The sequence below is a fragment of the Natrix helvetica genome (genome assembly GCF_964273705.1).
Source record: "Natrix helvetica genome assembly, chromosome: Z".
Lineage (NCBI taxonomy): Eukaryota > Metazoa > Chordata > Lepidosauria > Squamata > Natricidae > Natrix > Natrix helvetica.
Genome location: NC_138554.1, coordinates 47,410,550 through 47,430,858, shown reverse-complemented (window position 1 = coordinate 47,430,858; position 20,309 = coordinate 47,410,550). Strand labels below are relative to the sequence as shown.

The window sequence follows — 20,309 nt, the reverse complement described above, 5'->3', positions numbered from 1 at the left end:
CACACATAAGGCTCCTGAGAAGAGAAATATTTGTAGATGTATAAAAAATAGAAATCTTTTCCCACGAGCAACCCTACATTGATGATGCATAAGAATATATTGTTGATACATGAAAATGAAATGGAAAAAAAAAGATGGAGAATAAAATGCAGCGTATTGAAGAAGTTATGCCTGACTGAATGGAGACATTACATTGCCACATATTGATTCCATTAATTCTGTCCCATTACTTAGTAGCTTAGAAACTGAATAGCTGCTTACAAGATTGAAAAAAAGCTCTTTCTAAAGGTTCCAAGGTTGAATGATCATCAGGAAAGGACATGGTATTCTAGTAGAGATTGGATGACTTGCTAGGATTTGTGCAAACTATTATAGCTGAAACATAGACAGATTCAGTAAAGGTGTTGATATGGAATTGAAAAGTAAGACTTGAAAACTATCTCATTTGTAGTGTATATACAACCATGAATCTTTGTACTGAAACTTTAAAAAAACCCATTGTGCTAATGCAATATATTAGCACAATAGTTGATACAACAAAGGTAGAGAGCTGAATACTAGATATGATGCTATAGCTTTATATACCTTATTCTTATATTTGTGCATAACTGAAGATTGCCAGTTTTGCAGAACTTAATTGCAACTAATTGAAGTAATAGAAATATGACACCATACTTCAACTGACTTGGAAAAAAAGTTCTGCTAAACAAAGCCTAATTAATTTCAGTGGATATTTTCTAATTATAATGTAAACTTAGATCTAACTCCTAGTGCAAGAAACATTAAAGTGGTAGAGGGAGTTTTAAATGTTACACTGGTCTTTATGCTCGTAATAACCCTAGTATTTCTGGAAGACATGAGAAGGTGCAAAGAACTGCATTTTTCAGGAGTTTCAAAACTGAAAAATGTATTTAACTTACTTCATTCGGAAATCATCAGCAGCAAGCCTTGCATTGTCAATCTGTAAGACTACATTAGCATTCTCAATGGTTACATTCACAATCTAAAAAGAACAACATTTATTACAAATCAATAATAACCACTTGTTCTGGTAGAAAATACTGCTTAGTTATTTTTTTAGTAGTATATTTTATATAATGAGGGATTGCTAGTAGAGAAAATAACACCTTGAAGTGCAATTTTATTTATTTGCTGAGGATATAAACAATCTACCAGACAGTAAGTTTTCCAAATTACTCTGGCCAATATATTGTTTCAGACCTTTTTCTTCTTCAAATATGAAGTATATAGATAGATAACTAAGTTTGTTTTTAAACCAGATTTTTACATCTATACATTTATGAAAATATCATCAATTCTGTTTAAATTACACTGCTTCCATTTAATTAATGTTTATGATACATCAACAATTTTATATCAACTTCATTTGGGGTTCTAAATGTTTTATTAAAGTATGTACTTTTTTCTGAACTGAAATTCTCCCTCTCCTTCCATTTATGCTAGATATTTTGCTAGATATCTTTATTAAATACTTTAAGCACTTGATAAAGAGATAGCTTGTCATGTCACAGGAGTCATTCATTGTAGTATAGGCTAAAATAGAATCCTTAACTTATTTTGTACTCTTATAGAAATTAGAGAAAATGTCAGTTGTATGAGAATGCTAGACAAAAATTGTTTTCTTACCTGGTTGCGGAGTTCATCAATCATGTGGTGGTACTTGCTGTAATCACGAGTCACTCCAGGTGCCCCAGGTCCATTTTTCTCATACCAGTGGCGAATTTTACGTTCAAGCTCAGCATTGGCCTCCTCCAGGGAACGCACCTTTTCCAGGTAGTTTGCTAGGCGGCTATTTAAATTCTGCATGGTTTCCTTTTCAGCACCAGCCAAAAAGACGCTATCACTAGCTCCATAGGCCCCACTCATGGAAACAGATGAGCCAGAGCGATAGTTTGCTCCATAACCACCACCTGCCACAGAGGCACTGCCAAAGCCAACACCACCACCATATCCAGATCCACCATAACCACTGCACATAGCACCTCCATAGCTACTGCCTAACCCTCCCATAGATCCCCCACCAAAGCCATATAGACTTCCTCCACCAATGCCTGACATCTTAGCACCTCCTTCATAGGAAGATATTTTCCTAGATGCAGTAGAAATTCGAAGAGACATTGCAGTTCAGTGATGTGCTGCTGCTGAGCTATAACAGGCAGAGTCAAAGGCAGAGAGTATGCTAACGGGGCACTTTCCTCTGCCTTTTATAGGATTATTAGGGTGTTGCTTCTGAAATTCCTCCTACTTCTGGCGAAATTGTTTTTTGTTTGCTCAGCAGATGTAAGCTACAACTGGTTTTCTCCTCCCCTCCATCCTATTAGCATTTAATTCAACCTATGTCCATTTTCAGTTTAGTGCCCCAAGGGTGTTTGTTATGCTGAGGGTGGAGTAGGGAGGAACAAAGTCAAAAATTCATTATGATATTGCAGTTGTAGGTGAGTAATTCTTTCCCTCATCTATTAGACCCCAGGCATTACTCTTCCTATTCCCAGAGCAAATATTCAAGTAACATTAATTTATCATATTACCCTCTGAGCCTTTTTCATTCACACAATAGAAGAATGGAGGACCTCAGTGTTTGCCTTACAGTCACATTTTCTCATTGAGAATTTGCACCTCTGAGGACAGTCGGGTAAAGGCCTGGCTGGTAATACAGATAGGTAATACGTGTGCTGCCTGACTTTAAAATGTAGTAATCAGCTTTCATGGGTTGGTAAATTTCCTCCCAGTCACTCTGTTGAGTATGGCTTGGGGAATTTGCCCAAAGTCATGCCCTCATGGGACCAGGGAAGAAAATTGTATTTTGTTTTGCTTAAGTCATCAATTGCATCAATTGGCAATTTACCCTATCTCTCTGTTGCTGGAATAACAATTTGCACAGACATGAAATGTTACAGTATTTTAACAGATGCTTTTAACAGATTAACAGAGTTGGAAGGGACCTTGTAGGTCATCTAATCCAACCCGCCACTCTACACCATTTCTGACAGATGGCAGTCCAGTCTCTTTTTGAAAGCTTCCAGTGATGAAGCTCCCACAACTTCTGAAGGCAAGCTGTTCCATTGGTTGATTGCTCTTGCTGTCAGAAAATTTCTCCTTATTTCCAGGTTGAATCTTTCCTTGTTCAGTTTCCATCCATTCTTCCCTGTCTGGCCTTCAGTTGCTTTGGAAAATAGTTTGATCCCTCTTCTGTGTGGCAGCCCCTCAAATATTTGAACACTGCTATCATGTCAACCCTGATGCTTCTCTTCATTAGACTAACTTTACCTTGTTCTCTTTGAGGTAATATGCTTCACTGCAGTGGTGGATTAAGGCTCACTGGTGCCCTAAGCACTGAAAAATCTTGGTGCCCCCCTACTTTGTATATACTGTATAAATTTACATTGTTTTTCTTTCCTTTCTCAACTTTGTGGTGCCCCCTTGGGGCTGGGGCCCTAAGCACGTGCCTAATCTGCTTAATGGTTAATACACCACTGCTTCACTGGAATTTTAAACAAAAAGCATAAACCTTTAAAATGAAGGTGTCTGTTTCTATTTTGGGGGGGGGGAGAGGGAATTGGAAAGCTTTGCAAGATTGAGGTCCTTTTAAGTGTGGCGTCAACTTCTAAACTTTTCTGAGAGTGCTTGTTAAGTGGGGTAGAAGGTTGAAGTTGAAGACTGCACTTCAAGAATCCAAAATATGCCAAGTCCTGCTTAAGATGAAGGTTGACCGGTTTAGCAGAAACCAAACCTAAAATAGCAGTCATGTTAAATTAGAGTAAAAGCAGTTAGAAACAGACTTCGAGTGAAGTCACAGATGAAACAGTGAATTCTTCAGAATAACAGGTGGAGAGTGAAGTGTGAGCAACAAATAGACCTAGTACGCAGACGTTGCTCCAGGAGGCAGTGATTGAAGGCAGTTTAAGACTTGAATTCTCAGAGCCCCCCTCAAGGCTCAATTATCAGGTAGCCAATTTTTTTTCTGCTTACTTAAATAACTTACTCATGAACATGATGTTCTGTTTCTCTGATATTCTCTCCTCTACTTTGCTGTCACCTGAGTTTGCACTTCTGCAGCCAATTGTTCCCTGAGATTGGATGGTGGATCAACTGAATCAGAAAAAAAAAAGCTTTGCAGCCTGATGAAATCTGGCTGAAAGGGCTTTCCTCAAGATAATAGAAATCCTGTTTTCTGCTTCAGTAGCTGCTTCTCACAATCTTCTACCTCAAGCAATTCTAGACCTTCCTCTGAGTTGGCACAACACCTGTGTGATAGTTTCCCACCCAATCTACATAGCTGATTGGGATCTGTGAAACTAATATACACTACACTTTTTGCTTACCTTGTGTCTCAAGCTTACCTTATGTCTTGTATCTTGAAGACATCTGTGTTCACTATGGCACCATCAACAGGTACAGAAACCTAAATAGCTCACAAGTTAGTATCTTGAACTGCCAGGTCAGAATTCCAAAAACAGAGACGAATCACAGTTGGGGGAATTCCAAAACATTTGAGGGAATTCTGTAGTCAAAATCTATCTTCCAAAATAAGTAGGTTTCTAAGTGTGGAAATAATATATTTCCCTAGATTTTCATATAACATGTTTGAGTTAAAACTCCTTTGTTTTATTTAATATAGGGTGTCACATTTCATATGGGGATATTCTGTGAAGTAAAGAATATTTGTAAAACATAGCATAACTGGAAGCATTAAATAGGGTAAAATAGTTCCTTGATGAGTTTAATATATAGATAGCAGATAATTGGATCAAAAAAAAATGTTTCTTGTTTTAAAATGAATGCTGTAATAAGTCCACTTTCTTTTTCCTGTTTCCTTTATCTGTCTCCAGCAAGAATTCTTAATTTTAAGTATGTCAATCTGCATATTTAACCACAGCTGTGAAAAGAAAAGAAAAATCAAATGAGAAGTATGATTGAGCTATCTAGTTCGTATATTTTTAATTAAAAGAATGTATTGTCAGAACAACAAGAGGAAGAAAAGGAAGAAGAAAAAGAGCAGCATTATTATAACACTAATCATAGAACTTCTTTTCATTTTTTGATTAAATTCAGGGCGAGGGTGATTTTTGGAGGGAACATTTTGAATCTGTTGTATCCATTGTAATAGAGCTGCTTTTGGGTCAAGAATAAAAAAGGCTGGACAACTGTAAACACACATTATTAAATATATACTGAATTGAATTATAGTAATAATGCCATCTACCTTTAAGATTATTTTTCTTCTTTGAATTCAGTGCTCATGAATGTTTGTTGTGTGTGTACTGTGTACATATACTCACAGGGAGTTTAATAGTAATCAAAGATACCTGGTAACTTTATTTGCAGAGCTGTTTGATAAGAGCAGGTAAACCATGTTCAACTCAAGTGTTCATAGCATAATACTTTAATCATTATAGATTAAGCTGAATGCTTGGCATCTAGCCAGAGCATAATTCTTTAAAGTGGATGGCTGTACTGTGAGAAAAAGCCTAGAGCAAGGGAGGGGAAGAGAATTTTAGCTATTACATTTCTGTAAATTCACTAGGGAGCGGTATTGGCACATTAAAACGTACATGCTACTGAAATTGCAAATCTTTCCTCAGAACTTGTAATATGGCAAAGTTAACTGCGCTTTCTGGCACCAAAGTATTTTTAATTAGTTGAGCAAATAATTTATACAAAGCCTACATTTGCCTGTTTTTTTTTTTCCCAGAAATGGATTTAGTTGCTTGTGGTTTTTCTCAGAGGTTGAAGGAAAATTGAAGTTATTAGTTGATCCCAGCTCCATTTTGAATACCTGCTGCCTTCCTGGGCTTTTGATTTTTTTTTTTTTTTGGCCCCAAGTTTTATTGTGGGACAGAATCATTAGTGAACTTTAAACCAACTAATTAAGTTAATGAATGTAGGTTTACCTGTAGCTCTTTCTTCTAAAATCTTAGTACTGCCATCTAGCATTTCACTGTCTTACAAATTAGTCAAATCTGAATTTCCTAGATTTTATTTGAAGTTAGATATAACTTTTTTTCCCAGAATTTGCCTTTATTTTTGCATTTGAGAGTTCTTTTTTATGAAGTTTTGCAGAATTTTCTTGTTTCCATGCAAGGCTCAGGAGTTTAAATCTGCTTATTTTAAATTGCTTCTGTTTTCTAGTATATAGCGAATGGGCATTTTCATGGTAGTAATATAACACACATGTACTAATCCTCTCCAATTTCTCTCATAATGTAATTTCTTCTCATTAGAATTTCAACAACAGAAATAGGGAAGACATTGTAAGAAAGAGAAAAGTTCCATTTCCTATCCCAGTGGTTCTCAACCTGTGGGTCGGGACACCTTTGGGGGTCGAACGACCCTTTCACAGAGGTCGCTAAGACCATCGGAAAATACATATTTTTGATGGTCTTAGGAACCGAGACACCAATTTTATGGTTGGGGTTCACCATAACATGAGGAACTGTATTAAAGGGTCGCGGCATTGGGAAGGTTGAGAACCACTGTCCTATCCTATGCATTCACTTTGTCCTGTAGAAGGCAATGTGACAGCTACAAATATTTGATGGTTAAATTAATATTTGCTGCAGAAATTCAACAGAAATTGCTGAGATAATTCAATGATAACTTTGAAGAGGCACTTTATCTGTAATTGGAGCAGAATTAATAGTATATACAGAAAATAGAGTATGCTCTTATTCAAGTCCATACAGACCTAGAAACTGATCACTTTATATTGATGTTTCTCAATCTAAGGTACTTTAGATATGTGGACTTCAACTTCCAGCCAATCCACACATTTTGAAGTTGTTAAGATTGAGAAACACTATCCAATACCATGGACATTCTGTTTCTACTACTATAGTATGAATTTGTCTTCATCCATTCCTTTAGTCATGGAAATGACTAAAAACATTTCCAGATGTCACAAACCTAACTGCTCATTGCTTGATGCCTTGGGGATCTAGTTTTGTCAGGGATTCTCTGTTTTATATAGTACAGTAATTGTTAAAGAGATTGCTGATCAATATATGGATGTCAAACTCATTTTGTAATGTTCACAAATATTTTAAGAACACTGAGATTGCCTAGAATCTGATGAGTATGCAGCATGTTCATGATTAATTAATTACATACATCTCTTTCTCTGTGAGTGTTGCAACAACTGCTAGCTGCAAGATAATTTGAGGGAGCTAAAATATAGCCAAAGAAAAATAGATGAAACAAGAAAGTAAAGAAGGCACTCATATTATTTCCCCCCCAGTCTTCTAATTTTTAAACTGTATAGTGAATTCTGTTTTCAAGATATATATTTGTTTTATTTGAACAGCATATTGCAGGATAACTCATCCTTTAATCATTACCTTATCTTTTCAAACTAGACTTCTTTAAATTATGTTGTTCAAAATATTAATACTTATTTCAGACTTAACTTTTCCCAGAGAGCAAATCATTTTAAATAACTGTATCTATCTGAACAGATAATAAGATATTTCTTCAGAATATCCCAATCTTGCTCTGTGAATGTTGTTCCCAGTGGTACCATATCATGGTTCAAGAGAGTTTTCTTGGGATCTTTTGATGAGCCCAATCAATTTGGAACAGTTATTGATATTTTCCCCTGTGCTATAGTTCTTTCATTTGCACTGTAACGGCTACTATTGGGAGGCCAGAATTCTAATTGATTACCAAGCTTTGATAATGTCATTTGCTTATCTGTTTAAAATGAAATTCGGTAGTATCCCATGTTAAGAAGTTCTAGGTTTGCTGATGAAGTATTTATGTTCCACATCTGTTACTGAATTGAGCATTTATATTAATGCCATATATTGTAAAAAGTTACATGGCTTTGCTAGACTGTCACATACTATTTCATATTAGAGATAATTTGCTAATGACGTGATAGCAGTTAGCATGGGCATACTGGCATTTACCAGAGTAGTGAGAAATATCATTTATAAGTCTCTAACACAACTCTGTTGCATAACTAAATGTGTTTTCAGTGATGCTGTCAATTTGGCGCAACAGTTTCAACCCTTCTTGGAATGAGACACACTTCTCTTAGTTTCATGTGGCTTAATCACCTTGTGCCTGGACTGGTACAAGACGCTTCATGTGCAGCTGACATTTAAAAACTATCCTGAAAGTACAGCGTCTCCAGAAAGTGGCCGCTTATAGAATGATGCACATTTCAGTCTGTCCGTGTGACGCTGCTTTGAAAGTTCCACTGACTAGAAGGTGCTGGCTGTGCCTTTAAAAGCTGTTCCTTTTACATAGGATCTACATAGGATCTGGATTTCTTTGGGACTATCTTATCCTAATTAATTCTACCCTTCCAATTAGAATCTGTAGGCCCTTCACTTAGACCAGATGTGGCCATTGCAGGCTGCATGTGGTCCTGGACAGCTAATAATGTGGCCCCACAAAATCAAAACTTTCATCATTATGTGATTTATATACATTAAGTATATTATACCATATTTTTGGAGTATAAGATGCACCTTTCCCTCCCTTAAAAGAGCGTGGAAATGTTGGTGCAACTTTTACACTGAATACAGCCATTTTTGGCCTCCTGAAGCCCTACCCCCACATCCAATTTTTGCCTTCCCTCAGCCCCTGGCAGGGCTGAGGCAAGGCAAAAATATCCCTGTTTTTGTGAAAAGGTAAAGGTTTTCCCCATCCACTCATTTCCAACTCTAGGGGCAGTGCTCATCTCCATGTTTTAGCCAAGGGAGTCAGCATTGTCTAAAATTTCCGTGGTCATGTGGTCAGTGTGACTATACGCTAAAGGCACACAGAACACTGTTACCTTCCCATCAAAGTGTTACCTATTTATCTACTCACATTTTCATGCTTTCAAACTGCTAGGTGGACAGGATCTGGAGCAGGAACAGGAGCTCACCCTGTTGTGCAGTGCTCTTGAACCCGGACTGTCAAGCTCAGCATCTTTAACTGTTGAGCCGCCATGCCTGCCCCTCAGTTTATATGTTACTCAACATAATTCCTCTTTATTCATGATGGCTCATTCAAGCCAAAAGTTGGACACTCATGATTTAGACACTGTTAATTTCAGGAGCATCAGATGTTAGATCTGGGCAACGAGAGACAGACTGCGGACACGAAGTGACTTAACAGCTCTTTATTAGTGGTAATAGTGATCCAGCTTACTCTGAGGTCGGAGGGTTCCCCTTTTATAGGGAGTGGGCACGCCCCTCGACCAATCAGAGGAATACCTGTTTCCCGCTGTAGGAGCGGACCAGAGGGAAGACTTATCCCGATATATGTTAATATCTAACACCCCTCCCCTCCTAGATGGGACGTTACGGTAGGTGACATAGTCCTTTAGGTAGGTGGGTGTTTGTCTTGCTCGGGCGGAACGTCGTAGTTCAGGTTGGGTTGAAGTGTTTGCAGGATCGGGTGCATGTTGGTTCGAAGTAGTTGCAGGATCGGGTGCATTTCCTTTTTTCCGTTCTGGAGGTCTTTCGCTTTCGTTGCTTGGGCATTCAGGAGCTAGTTCGGCTGCGTTGACTGGGGGTTCTTCAGCTGCGTGCGTGTTGTCCTGTTCTACGCTTAGCTCGCCGGTGTCGTTGTTCCCTGCGATGGAGTTTTCCTGCGGTTGGCTCTCTGTAGACAGGAAACTTTCGCCTTCATCCCTGATGTTGGAGTGTGTAAGGCGACCTCGAAGTTGATCGATGTGCCTTTTCCAATTTCGCCCATCTTCTAGCTCCAGCAAATACGATCGAGGACCCGTGATGCCAATGACCCTTGCTGGCATCCACAATGTCCCCCCTGTGTAGTTGTGAGCATATACTGAGTCCCCTACTCTGAAAGACCGGACCTTACTTGTAGAGTCTGGGGGAGCCGTGGCAGAGTAATTCGGGTGGAGCCGGTCCAGGTGAGACCGTAGGCGGTGACCCATGAGTAGTTCAGCGGGGCTCCTACCCGTCGTTGCGCTCGGGGTAATGTGTTGAATGAGGAGGTAATGGTCAATGCGTGTTTGCCAATCACCTGGACCCATCCTAGCGAGGGCCTCTTTCGCGAATCGCACCATTCTCTCTGCCTGACCGTTGGATGCTGGATGGAATGGCGCGATGAGGGCATGCCTGATTCCCAAACCCGCTAAAAATGTTTCAAACTGCATGGCCGTGAATTGGGGCCCGTTATCGGATACTAAAAGATCTGGTAGACCATGGGTGGCGAAGAGCCGCCGAAGAACCTTTATGACTGCCTCTGCCGTGGTTGACGTCATTAAGACTACATCTAGCCATTTAGAATAAGCATCTACAACTATGAGGAAGGTTTGACCCTGGAATGGCCCTGCAAAATCAATGTGTATACGTGACCAGGGTGCCTTGGGTTTCTCCCATTCTGTGGCGGGCGCTTCCGGGGGTGCTGGTCTCGACTCCTGACATGGGTCGCAAGTGGCCACCCACTCCTCTATTTCTTTGTCCATGTTTGGCCACCACACGTAACTTCTCGCTAACGCTTTCATTCTCACGATCCCCGGGTGACCCATATGCAAAGCATCTAATACATTTTTTCGTAGAGCATAAGGAATAACAACTCGATCCCCCCACAACAAACATCCCTGTAATACTGAGAGTTCGTCCCGTTTCGACCAAAACATTTTGAATTCCGGGTCCACGTTTCCCTTCGGCCACCCCCTCCATACCCAAGTTTGCACTTGCTTTATTAAACTGTCTTTAGAGGAGAACCTTGCAACATCGTAGGAAGAAACCGGTCCCGAATCCAAACAGTCAATGAGCAATACCGGTACTTCTGGAGTGGGGTCTGGCAAAATGTCTGGTAATGGGCAACGGCTGAGCGCGTCTGCGTGTCCTAGAGTGGAGCCCGGTCGATGAATTAACTTGTAGGAGTACGCAGCCAGGAAAACAGTCCACCTGGTCATGCGTGGAGAAAGGGAGACCGGAGTGGGGCGGTTTCCCGCCAAAAGTCCCAACAGCGGTTTGTGATCTGTGATCAGTTCAAAATCGCGGCCGTAGAGGTATTCATGGAAACGTTTTACACCCGCTACGGCAGCCAGCGCTTCTCTGTCCATTTGGCTGTAGTTCCTTTCGGCCGATGAAAGAGTTCTGGAGTAGAAAGCAATGGGTGCTTCTTTTCCGTCGGGCATCCTGTGGCTGAGGACTGCTCCAACTCCAAAAGGCGATGCGTCGCAGGTCAATACTAGCGGTAGAGTCTGACTGTATTGAACAAGTAGTGAGTCAGCGGTGAGCAGGCACTTTACCCCGGCGAAAGCTGCAGCTTCGGCTCGTCCCCATTTCCATGGTGCGTTCCTCTGGAGTAGACGGTGTAGAGGCTCAGCAACGGTCGCCTTCTGTCTCAGAAAAACGCTGTAGAAGTTAAGTAATCCGAGGAAGGCCTGCAACTCGGTCTGATTCCGTGGTGTGGGGGCGTCCTGGATCGCCTTAATTTTCTTTGAAGTGGGGTGTATTCCCTGACCATCGATTCTATAACCCAGGAATTCTACACTAGGCACGTTAATTTGGCATTTTTCTTTTTTAAGGCGGAGACCCTTTTCTCTGATTCTGGCCAAAACAGATCTGACTCTTTTGTTTAATTGCTCCTCATTTGCAGCGGACACCAAGATGTCGTCGAAATAGGGGACGACTCCTGGTATCCCTTGCAAAAGCCGTTCCATGACGCTCTGGAACAATCCTGGGGCAATGCTTACGCCAAATTGTAGCCGGTTGCATTTGAATGCTCCTCTATGCGTCACTATAGTTTGGGCCTCCGCTGTGGCGCTATCCACTGGCAGTTGCTGGTAAGCTTGTGCCATGTCTAACTTTGCAAATATCTTTCCTGGCCCCAACGAGTGCAATAAGTGCTGTACTACAGGCACAGGATATGCGCTCTGTTGTAGCGCGACATTAATTGTGCACTTATAGTCCGCGCAGACGTGGACTGATCCGTCTGGTTTGACTGGGGTCACGATGGGTGTTTCCCAGCGCGCGTGATCTACCGGCTCAAGGATCCCTTGTTCCACTAACTTATCTATCTCCTTATCTATTTTTGGGCGGAGTGCAAAAGGCACTCGTCTCGGTTTAAGTCGGATTGGCGCCACATTTGGGTCTAAATTAAATGATATTGGTTTGCCCACATACTTACCAAGACCGGGGCTGAACACATCCTCGAACTCCTTAAAAATCTTTTCAGCGCTGCTGTTTCTCACGGCGTTGATTCCGGTGACTTCTAATCCCAGGGCTTCAAACCAATCAAGCCCCAGAAGGTTCTGCAATGGTGCGCTGGTGATGGTCACGGGCAGCTGGGCTTCGATGTCCTTGAAACGGATGCGGAATGTGCCTTGGCCCACGATGGGGACTTGGTTCCCCTGGTAGTCTCGTAGCAGGACGTCTGGAGCACGCAGTTGGCTCTTTCTGAGGCTAGGGATAGCCTGTTTCATGGATGCCCATGAAATGATCGTCAGGGTTGATCCTGTGTCAACTTCTAGCTCGCAGGGTGAGCCCTCCAAGAGGACTGTGACTTTCAGCCTTTTGGGCCGCTTAGGGCGGACCTGATGTATCGTGGTGAGATACGTTCGCAACTCCTCTCTCTGGGTCAACTCTATCTCATCGTCAACATCCTGAAAATACTCTTGTTGAGCGTCTTGATAGAACACTCTTTCAGCTCTCTGTGTGTATTCTCTCTGGGGATACGCTCGCTCACTTCCTTGTGAGTAGTCTCTCTGGGAATACGCTCGTTCAGCTCTTTGGAAATTTTATCTCTGGGTAAACACTTGTGGATTTCTCTCTGGGCGCCCTTTTTGATTTCGCCAAGCCCCTGGGTTGGGCTTCTGTTGGCGGTACATGGGTGGCTGCCGTGAGGCAGGGACTCCGCTCCGGCACACTCGTGCGATGTGCCCAAGTTTGTTGCAATGCGAACAAACAACGTTCCTGAACCTACAAGTAGACCTGGGGTGATTCCCTCCGCAGCTTGCGCAGGGCGGCAAACGGGATCCGGGTCTCCCCCCAGGCCTCACGTGACTGCTCTGCATTAGGTGACTGTCCTCGAACTCGGGATTCTCGTAGTCGGGGCTTGTGTCCTCGTAGTGAACTCTGGTTTGCCTCGGTGCTGGCTGGTTTACGCTGGCCCCTCGTTGTATGGTCACCGATGATTTCTCCGCTGATTCTGACGCTCTTGCTTCGTTTAACGCTGTCTGTAGGGTTAAACTCGGGTTTGCCAACAGCTTCTTTTGCAACGAAATGTCTCTTATCCCACAGATGAGCCGCTCTAAGATGTGTTCTTCCAGATCCCTGTATTCGCAGTGAGCTGCTGCTTTTCGTAGGGCTGCAACATATTGATTAACGGATTCTCCCGCCTTCTGAGTCCTCATGTTGAATTCCTTGCGGCAGACATGGCGGGAAGGTTTTGGCGCGTAATGGGTTTGCAGAGTCTGTTGCAACGTCGTCCACGATACTGCTTGTATTGGAGTAGGCGCGGTGAGGTCTCTGGCCGTATTGAAGACTTCTTTTCCGCAGTAGCCGAGGAAGATGTTTTTCTTCCTCGCATCGGTGATCCCCGTGTATTCGTTCGCTTCGAGGAAACACTCGAAACAAATCATGAAAGCTTCCCATTCGTCGTTCTCTGGGTCGAAAGGAGCGGGGGGAGCATGCATCGCCATCTTCTCTGTTTGAATTTGCCACGCTGCGGTGATCTGAGATGGCTGTCGGAATTTCTGCCGAATTCCTGGGCTGGATCAAATCCGGAGATTCTGGAGGTAGCGTTCTTCGTCCTATCTGTCTCTCAATCCCACCTTCGTCGCCAAGGTTAGATCTGGGCAACGAGAGACAGACTGCGGACACGAAGTGACTTAACAGCTCTTTATTAGTGGTAATAGTGATCCAGCTTACTCTGAGGTCGGAGGGTTCCCCTTTTATAGGGAGTGGGCACGCCCCTCGACCAATCAGAGGAATACCTGTTTCCCGCTGTAGGAGCGGACCAGAGGGAAGACTTATCCCGATATATGTTAATATCTAACATCAGAGGCAGTGTTTTGTTCCCCAATTGCTGTCTCCTTTCTTTAGATAGTATTCCTCTGAAATCTGGACATTCTGGGTTTCAGAAAAGGCCATCAAAAGCTGAATTTTTCAACAGGAGATGAATGAATGTATTTCATTCAGTTGCTCCCCTTGTTTATTATTATTTTATTAATGTTTTCATGCACTTTTTCACATTTACACAAATACAATAAGTAACCCCTACAGTAGGTAACGTCCATGTTTTATGCTAGCAATTGCAATAACTTGGATTTTAATTCATGTGGAAAAATGGAATTTTTTTGAACTAGATTCCCTGCAGATAACATATTCTGAAGATTATCATTACTTGTGGAAGATATCAGATTATTATGTCATATGGCAAGATATGCAACAGTGACCTAAATGGCATTGTTTGGTATTGTTGCAAAGACTCTAGTTGCTTCTTTTGTCTACAAAGAGACAGGCTAACTGAGCTTAAGATCGCACATCGCATATCACTATTATTGAACACATACTTGATTGCATAAGCAAAAGCATACCATTTCATAGGATAGAAATATATCTAAAAGTCACCATTAATGATAGAAGTGTCAACCCTGAAGTTGGCTGAACTGTGGCCATTTTCTTTTTTGTAGTTTTTCTCTGGGGAGTTTCTTTTCTCATTGCTTCAGGGCTGAAACAGTCTGAAGTGAAGGGGCCAGGGAGGAGGGTGTAGAGATAGCTGGGGTATTGTAGCCTAAATAAAATTATTTCCCCTGGGAATTAAGGACATTGGAGAAGGTGCTCGAAAGGTAGAGACTGAGGTGACTTAGCAACTGGACTGTATGCTGATTGGACCATGTGACTGGAGACTGGGGGGAAAGTGACAAAGTTTTACTTTTAATTGGGTGTAAAACCAGTGGGAACTTAGAGCCTGTTTTTCACCAGGAACGTGCCAATTTGATATGTCCCAATGTTCTTTGAGGAAATTGCCTGCCTCAGAGTTCTTATTGAATGGGATGTATTACTTGGAACCTTGACAAGAAGATGATACAAGGAGAATGATAATGTCAGTTTAATTAAATTAATGACCAATTAATATACATTAAATAAAACAGAGTCCGATTCCTGACTCTGTCCACTGTTGATTTGCTTTGTCCATTTTGGGGTTGGAGAGGTGAAGGGCAAGAGAGATGGCTCCCAACCTAACACTCAAATTCTTGTCTTTAAAAAAAATTACATATCTCTGTTGTAAAGTAAAAGTGCTTACTATTTAACATTCCTTCTCTCAGAATCCTCCCAAATCTTTTTGCACATTACATGCAATTTAATTGTTGTAGCAAAAAGCTATTTTTTTCATAGGAAGGTCTAAAATGTATTTATTGAAATAAAGCAGTTTTAAAATACTCAGAGGTGGGTTCCTACTGGTTCTGTCTGGTTTGGCCGAACCAACAGTGGTACGGTGGCCTGGGTCGCTGGCAGTGACCCAGGCTTGCCACGCCCCCGAACCGGTTCCCCAGTCACCGCCGTTGCGCACGAGTGAACCGGCAATAAAGCCAGGCAGAACCCACCCCTGAAAATACTGTAAATGGAACATGTTTGCTGTGGAGAGTATTAATAATGAGAACACAACAACACTTTTGTAACTTGCAAATAGTGAAAAAGTTTATTAAACTACTCAAGCTAAAGAAAGCACACTTTGAGGTGTACTTTAGAAACTTGTGTAAAGATAAGTAGATAGAAATTAGAAAGATTTAAAGAAAAAACTTACTGCTTTTAAAAAAAGAATGATTTCTAAGTCTAGCTCTTGAAGAAGCTTTTTCTTGCTAGAAAGTGTTAGAAAGTTTATAAAAATGGAAAGTTATTTTTGCAATTTGCTGGTATTTATTTAGATGGCTTCTCTTCAACTGATTTGACTTGGGAAGAAACCACTCTGCCATCCACCATTTCCTCTACGATTGTCTTAACCATTCTGGTTTTTGTTGACTCTGAAATAAAATGCAAACAGTGCAATGTTATTTATTTCTTTATCAAATTTATATGGCCAACAAAGGCAACTCTGGGTAGTGGACCACAGGAGATAAAAACAGAAAATCTAAAAACATCAAAAACAAATATAAAAGTCATAGCAATAAATATCATAAAAACCAAAAATATAAACCATAGATGAAGAGAGAATTAAAAAGGAATACATTCCTCAACAATGGAGCCTTGTAGATAATCTCCAGTTCTGTGGGAGGCTACAGGTCTGGTCACATAACCAGATCTGTGGGCCTTTTGGAATATCAAAAGAGATTAGGCCAACCTCATAATTAGAGGGGAGAAGGATGTTCTATAAGGCAGGTGCCATGGCATGGAAGTAAGGTGACCAACCGTCCTCCTTTAGGGAGGACAGTCCTTCTTTTGTAAGTTCTGTCCTCCCTCGAAAAGTGTCCTCCTACATGTCCTCCTTTTTGATATTTGAAGGCTAATCTGTTGCGCATTATGTGACGTATTTTATTAAACAGTTTTTAATGGTGTTTTTTTACTTCATCACAAGTATATTGAACAGATATTGAATCTTGTGTTGAATTTTTATCTAAAGAAATGCTAGACATTAAAATAGACGACAATTGTCTCTTTGAAGAAATTAGAAGACTGAATGTATATTTAAATTCTGAAAAATTAATACAATGGGAAAATCAACATGTTGAAATTGATAAAAGATGGGTGGATATTTTCAGCCATTTCAAAAATGGACATATTCCATGTGAACATTTATTTATACTTGTTCAATTTACGTTGTGCTGCCCTGGAACTAATGCAGCAGTTGAAAGAGTTTTTTTCAATTGCCAATGATTTTTCGACAAGTGAGAAATCGAGATTGAATGTTGATACTCTAGCTGCAGCACTTGCCGTAAAATTCAATATGAAGGATATTTCTTTTTCAGATATTTCCAATATATTGTTAGAAGATGATACATTGACAAAAAATATTAATTCAATGGAAAAGTACTCATTTAAATAATAATTAACAGGCATGTAAGCATAATTACAATATAAAATGTTGCAAATGTTTTTTATTATGCATATATCATATTTTAGTGTATTATTTTTCAACAAGTGAGAAATCGAGATTGAATGTTGATACTCTAGCTGCAATGAATAAAATATTTCTTTTATTTACGATATATTTTTTCCAATTTATTTGTCCTCCTTTTCATTGTAAAAAAGTTGGTCACCTTAGCATTTTGGACAATAGAACGTGTTTTGTCCTCCTTTTCATTGTAAAAAAGTTGGTCACCTTAATGGAAGACATGTATGTCCTGAGTCCCACCAAATGTAGATCATAGTCAATGGTACCCACAGCATGCCTTCTCTGTAAGATCTGAAGGGGCTGGCTGCTCGAAGCAAGGAGAGGCAATCCTTCAAGCAACCAGTCCAATGTCATGAAGGGTTTTAAAAGTTAAAACCAGCACTTTGAATTGGATTTGGAAGCAAACTGGCCACAAATAGTAATATGGTTGCTCTAGACTCTGACATGCTTTTATTATTTTTCATGTTCATTTTACAGTCTATAGACATAGATCATTATCAAACATCAGAGTTTTCCTAAACAAGATGTGATAATTAGCAGATCCATTAAAGTGAATCAGATCTGGGTTGCCAGTTTTTCTTGAGATTGTGGAGGAATTGAAGAATAAGGTTGTCATAGTCGATATCAGTAGCTACTAGCCATAGTTACTGGCTGGCTACCTCTAAGATCAGTCTCAATAATAAAAAATTACTTTTCCATCACTGTTTTTCTCTCTGCAAGGTCTGTTAGTATAAATAAATCCACCGGGGAGAAAAATAGTTGTAGAAAATGCAAGCAAGGATAGGTGTAAGTTTATATTTTTTAAAAGTCCATGTCTGGTTTCTGCTTTTGCTAGGTTCAAACATTAAGATATAAATATACTTTAATATTTTTGATTACTGTTACGTGTGAATCTGGTCAATATATCCTGTTACACAAGATATAGTTAAAAAGAAGCATGATTCAATATCATGTGGTAACCCATCCAATATTTAATTCAACACTAAGAGCATAAGTTTTGGTATTGCATTAATAATAAGGATGAGTACTTAAAGTATCTAAAACCAAACACATTAATATAGGCAAATCTGCAGCCTTTTCGTAAGTTTCAAGTATATGGAACAGGTATTGTACTGTGATTTTCAAGGTGAACAGGTCAGGAAAGAGGCATAATAAAATTAATGCTCTTTATTTGAATAAGATTACAATACCAGAGTTGAAAGCCAATTCATGTTCCTCTCTTCCCATCTTATACTAAACAAATTCAAGGTAGGATTGTGTACTCGATTTACTAATACCCCTTGGTGGATTGTTCCATCCTTTGGTATGTACACTAACTCTGTACACTATTCCTTTAAATGTAGCTTCAGTACTCATCAGAGAAGCTTTTATCATTTGGTAATGATGAGAAGCAGAATTATAATATGTATGAGTTTGATAATTATTGTTTTACAACGGGGTAAATTAAGGTAAAGGTTCCCCTTGCACATATGTGTTAGTTGTTCCTGACTCTAGGGGGCAGTGCTCATCTCTGTTTCAAATCCAAAGAGATAGCACTGTCCGAAGACATCTCCGTGGTCATGTGGCCGGCATGACTAAATGCCGAAGGTGCACAGAATGCTGTTACCTTCCCACCAATGGTGGTTCCTATTTTTCTAGTTGCATTTTTACATGCTTTCGAACTGCTATGTTGACAGAAGCTGGGACAAGTAATGGGAGCTCATTCTGTTACGTGGTGCTAGGGATTCGAACTACTGAATTGCTGACCTTTCTGATCAACAAGCTTAGCATCTTAGTCACTGAGCCACCATGTCCCTTTGGGGTAGATTAGGGTCTTCTAAATTTCTAAGGCAGAGTGATATGGTCATGCCAGCCTAGGGGTTACCCCTGAATGCCCAGCTTCCTTGCAGCCATAGCCTCCAACACACCTAGCTTCAATTCCATCATCCACCCAGGGGCTATGCCTTGGTGGGGGAGAGCATATATATATACACCTGTATGAAAGGCTCCATTCAAAGCATATCTGGTATAGGGAGCATCAAGATGAAAGGGGAAATTGCAAAAATATTGCAAGGGCATAGGAGGGGCAGTGTATTGTTAATGTGAAAGAAAATAGCAGGGAGTGAGTACTACAAGCAAGACTTTATAGAAATATATGCATTACCTTTCACAGGAGGTGCTGAACTGTAGACCATTTTGGAATATCCTCTGAAAAAAAAAGAATTCATTTTTTTTGTAAAACTTGGCTCTTTCTCAGCATCATTCATGGGATTTTCAAAGCATTTGGTTTTATAAAAAATCTTGCTCCTCCTCTGTGTGGTCAGCTTCCAAATGTGGATGTAATGGCACTTCTTCCAAGCTCATTCATTCCCACCAATTATATTTTCTCCACCCATCTTGAATGGTCAAAAAAACCCCTCTTTTATTAGCCATGACATTGGCTGTCCCTATTGCTGATCCCTTTTCTGCCCTTATTGCGTCTGTTTTAAATAATTGCAATTACTGCTTCTGCCTAAGGTGACAAAGCTTAATAGATTTTCTATACCTTGAGGCTTTGGATGGTGGAGGAACAGAGAAAATATTTCTTTAGCATTAGACAGCTAAGATTAACAGTACAACTAAGCCTGCTCAGTTATGAGCTGGGAACAAGCTATGGGGACATAGCAGAATAATTAAATTGTCAGGGCACTTATGAGCTGAGATTAGATGCAAGAGGAAACAGGCTATCTGGAACTGCCTGATCATGGGAAGCCTAAGACCAGCCTTGGGAGAGACTCTTTTGAGATCATCTGGGAAAATGAGGTGGGTGGGAGGGAATTTCGATACGGTCAGCCAATCTATGCTTCCCCTCTCTGGAAAGAAGTATGAATTGGCTAGAGGGAACCGCTGCAAAATTATACACTGGAGCATTTGTTCCAACCATGTCTACAGCTCAGAACAAACAGCTAATCTTCTAAAGTGGTGAAGGGATGGATTTGTCATGAATGAAGGCATGTCCCAGGATAATGCTGCAGGATCCAATTTGGGTCGGTCACCAGGACCAGAAGTTTAATCTTCTGAGCTTTTGGATTCAGGGTGGAGCCCATTCTCAGGGAACTTCTTTCTCACCAGAATGTGTTGATTTCTTTGTGTTTAAAATGTACAAGTGCAGTTTTATGAAGATGGGTGAAGTATAACCCCTGGTAGGGTAGGATTTCTTGCATATGCCATGCTTGGCTTTTTAGCATATAGCTAACGATAGAATAATATTACTATGACCAAATTTTGAAAGTAATTATTATACC

At 40.5% G+C, this 20,309-nt stretch overlaps 1 protein-coding gene across 1 annotated transcript in view; it reads right to left on the bottom strand.

The window, feature by feature from the left end:
• Window positions 1-20,309, bottom strand: part of LOC309401563 (uncharacterized protein) — a 33,503-nt gene that overhangs the window by 6,983 nt on the left and 6,211 nt on the right. The window contains exons 7-10 of the mRNA XM_081970633.1: window positions 19,190-19,233; window positions 15,858-15,958; window positions 1,648-2,139; window positions 921-1,003 (exon numbers count right to left, since the gene is read on the bottom strand). Coding sequence (XP_081826759.1) covers window positions 921-1,003; window positions 1,648-2,139; window positions 15,858-15,958; window positions 19,190-19,233 — 720 coding nt within the window. The remainder of the gene's footprint in view (window positions 1-920; window positions 1,004-1,647; window positions 2,140-15,857; window positions 15,959-19,189; window positions 19,234-20,309) is intronic.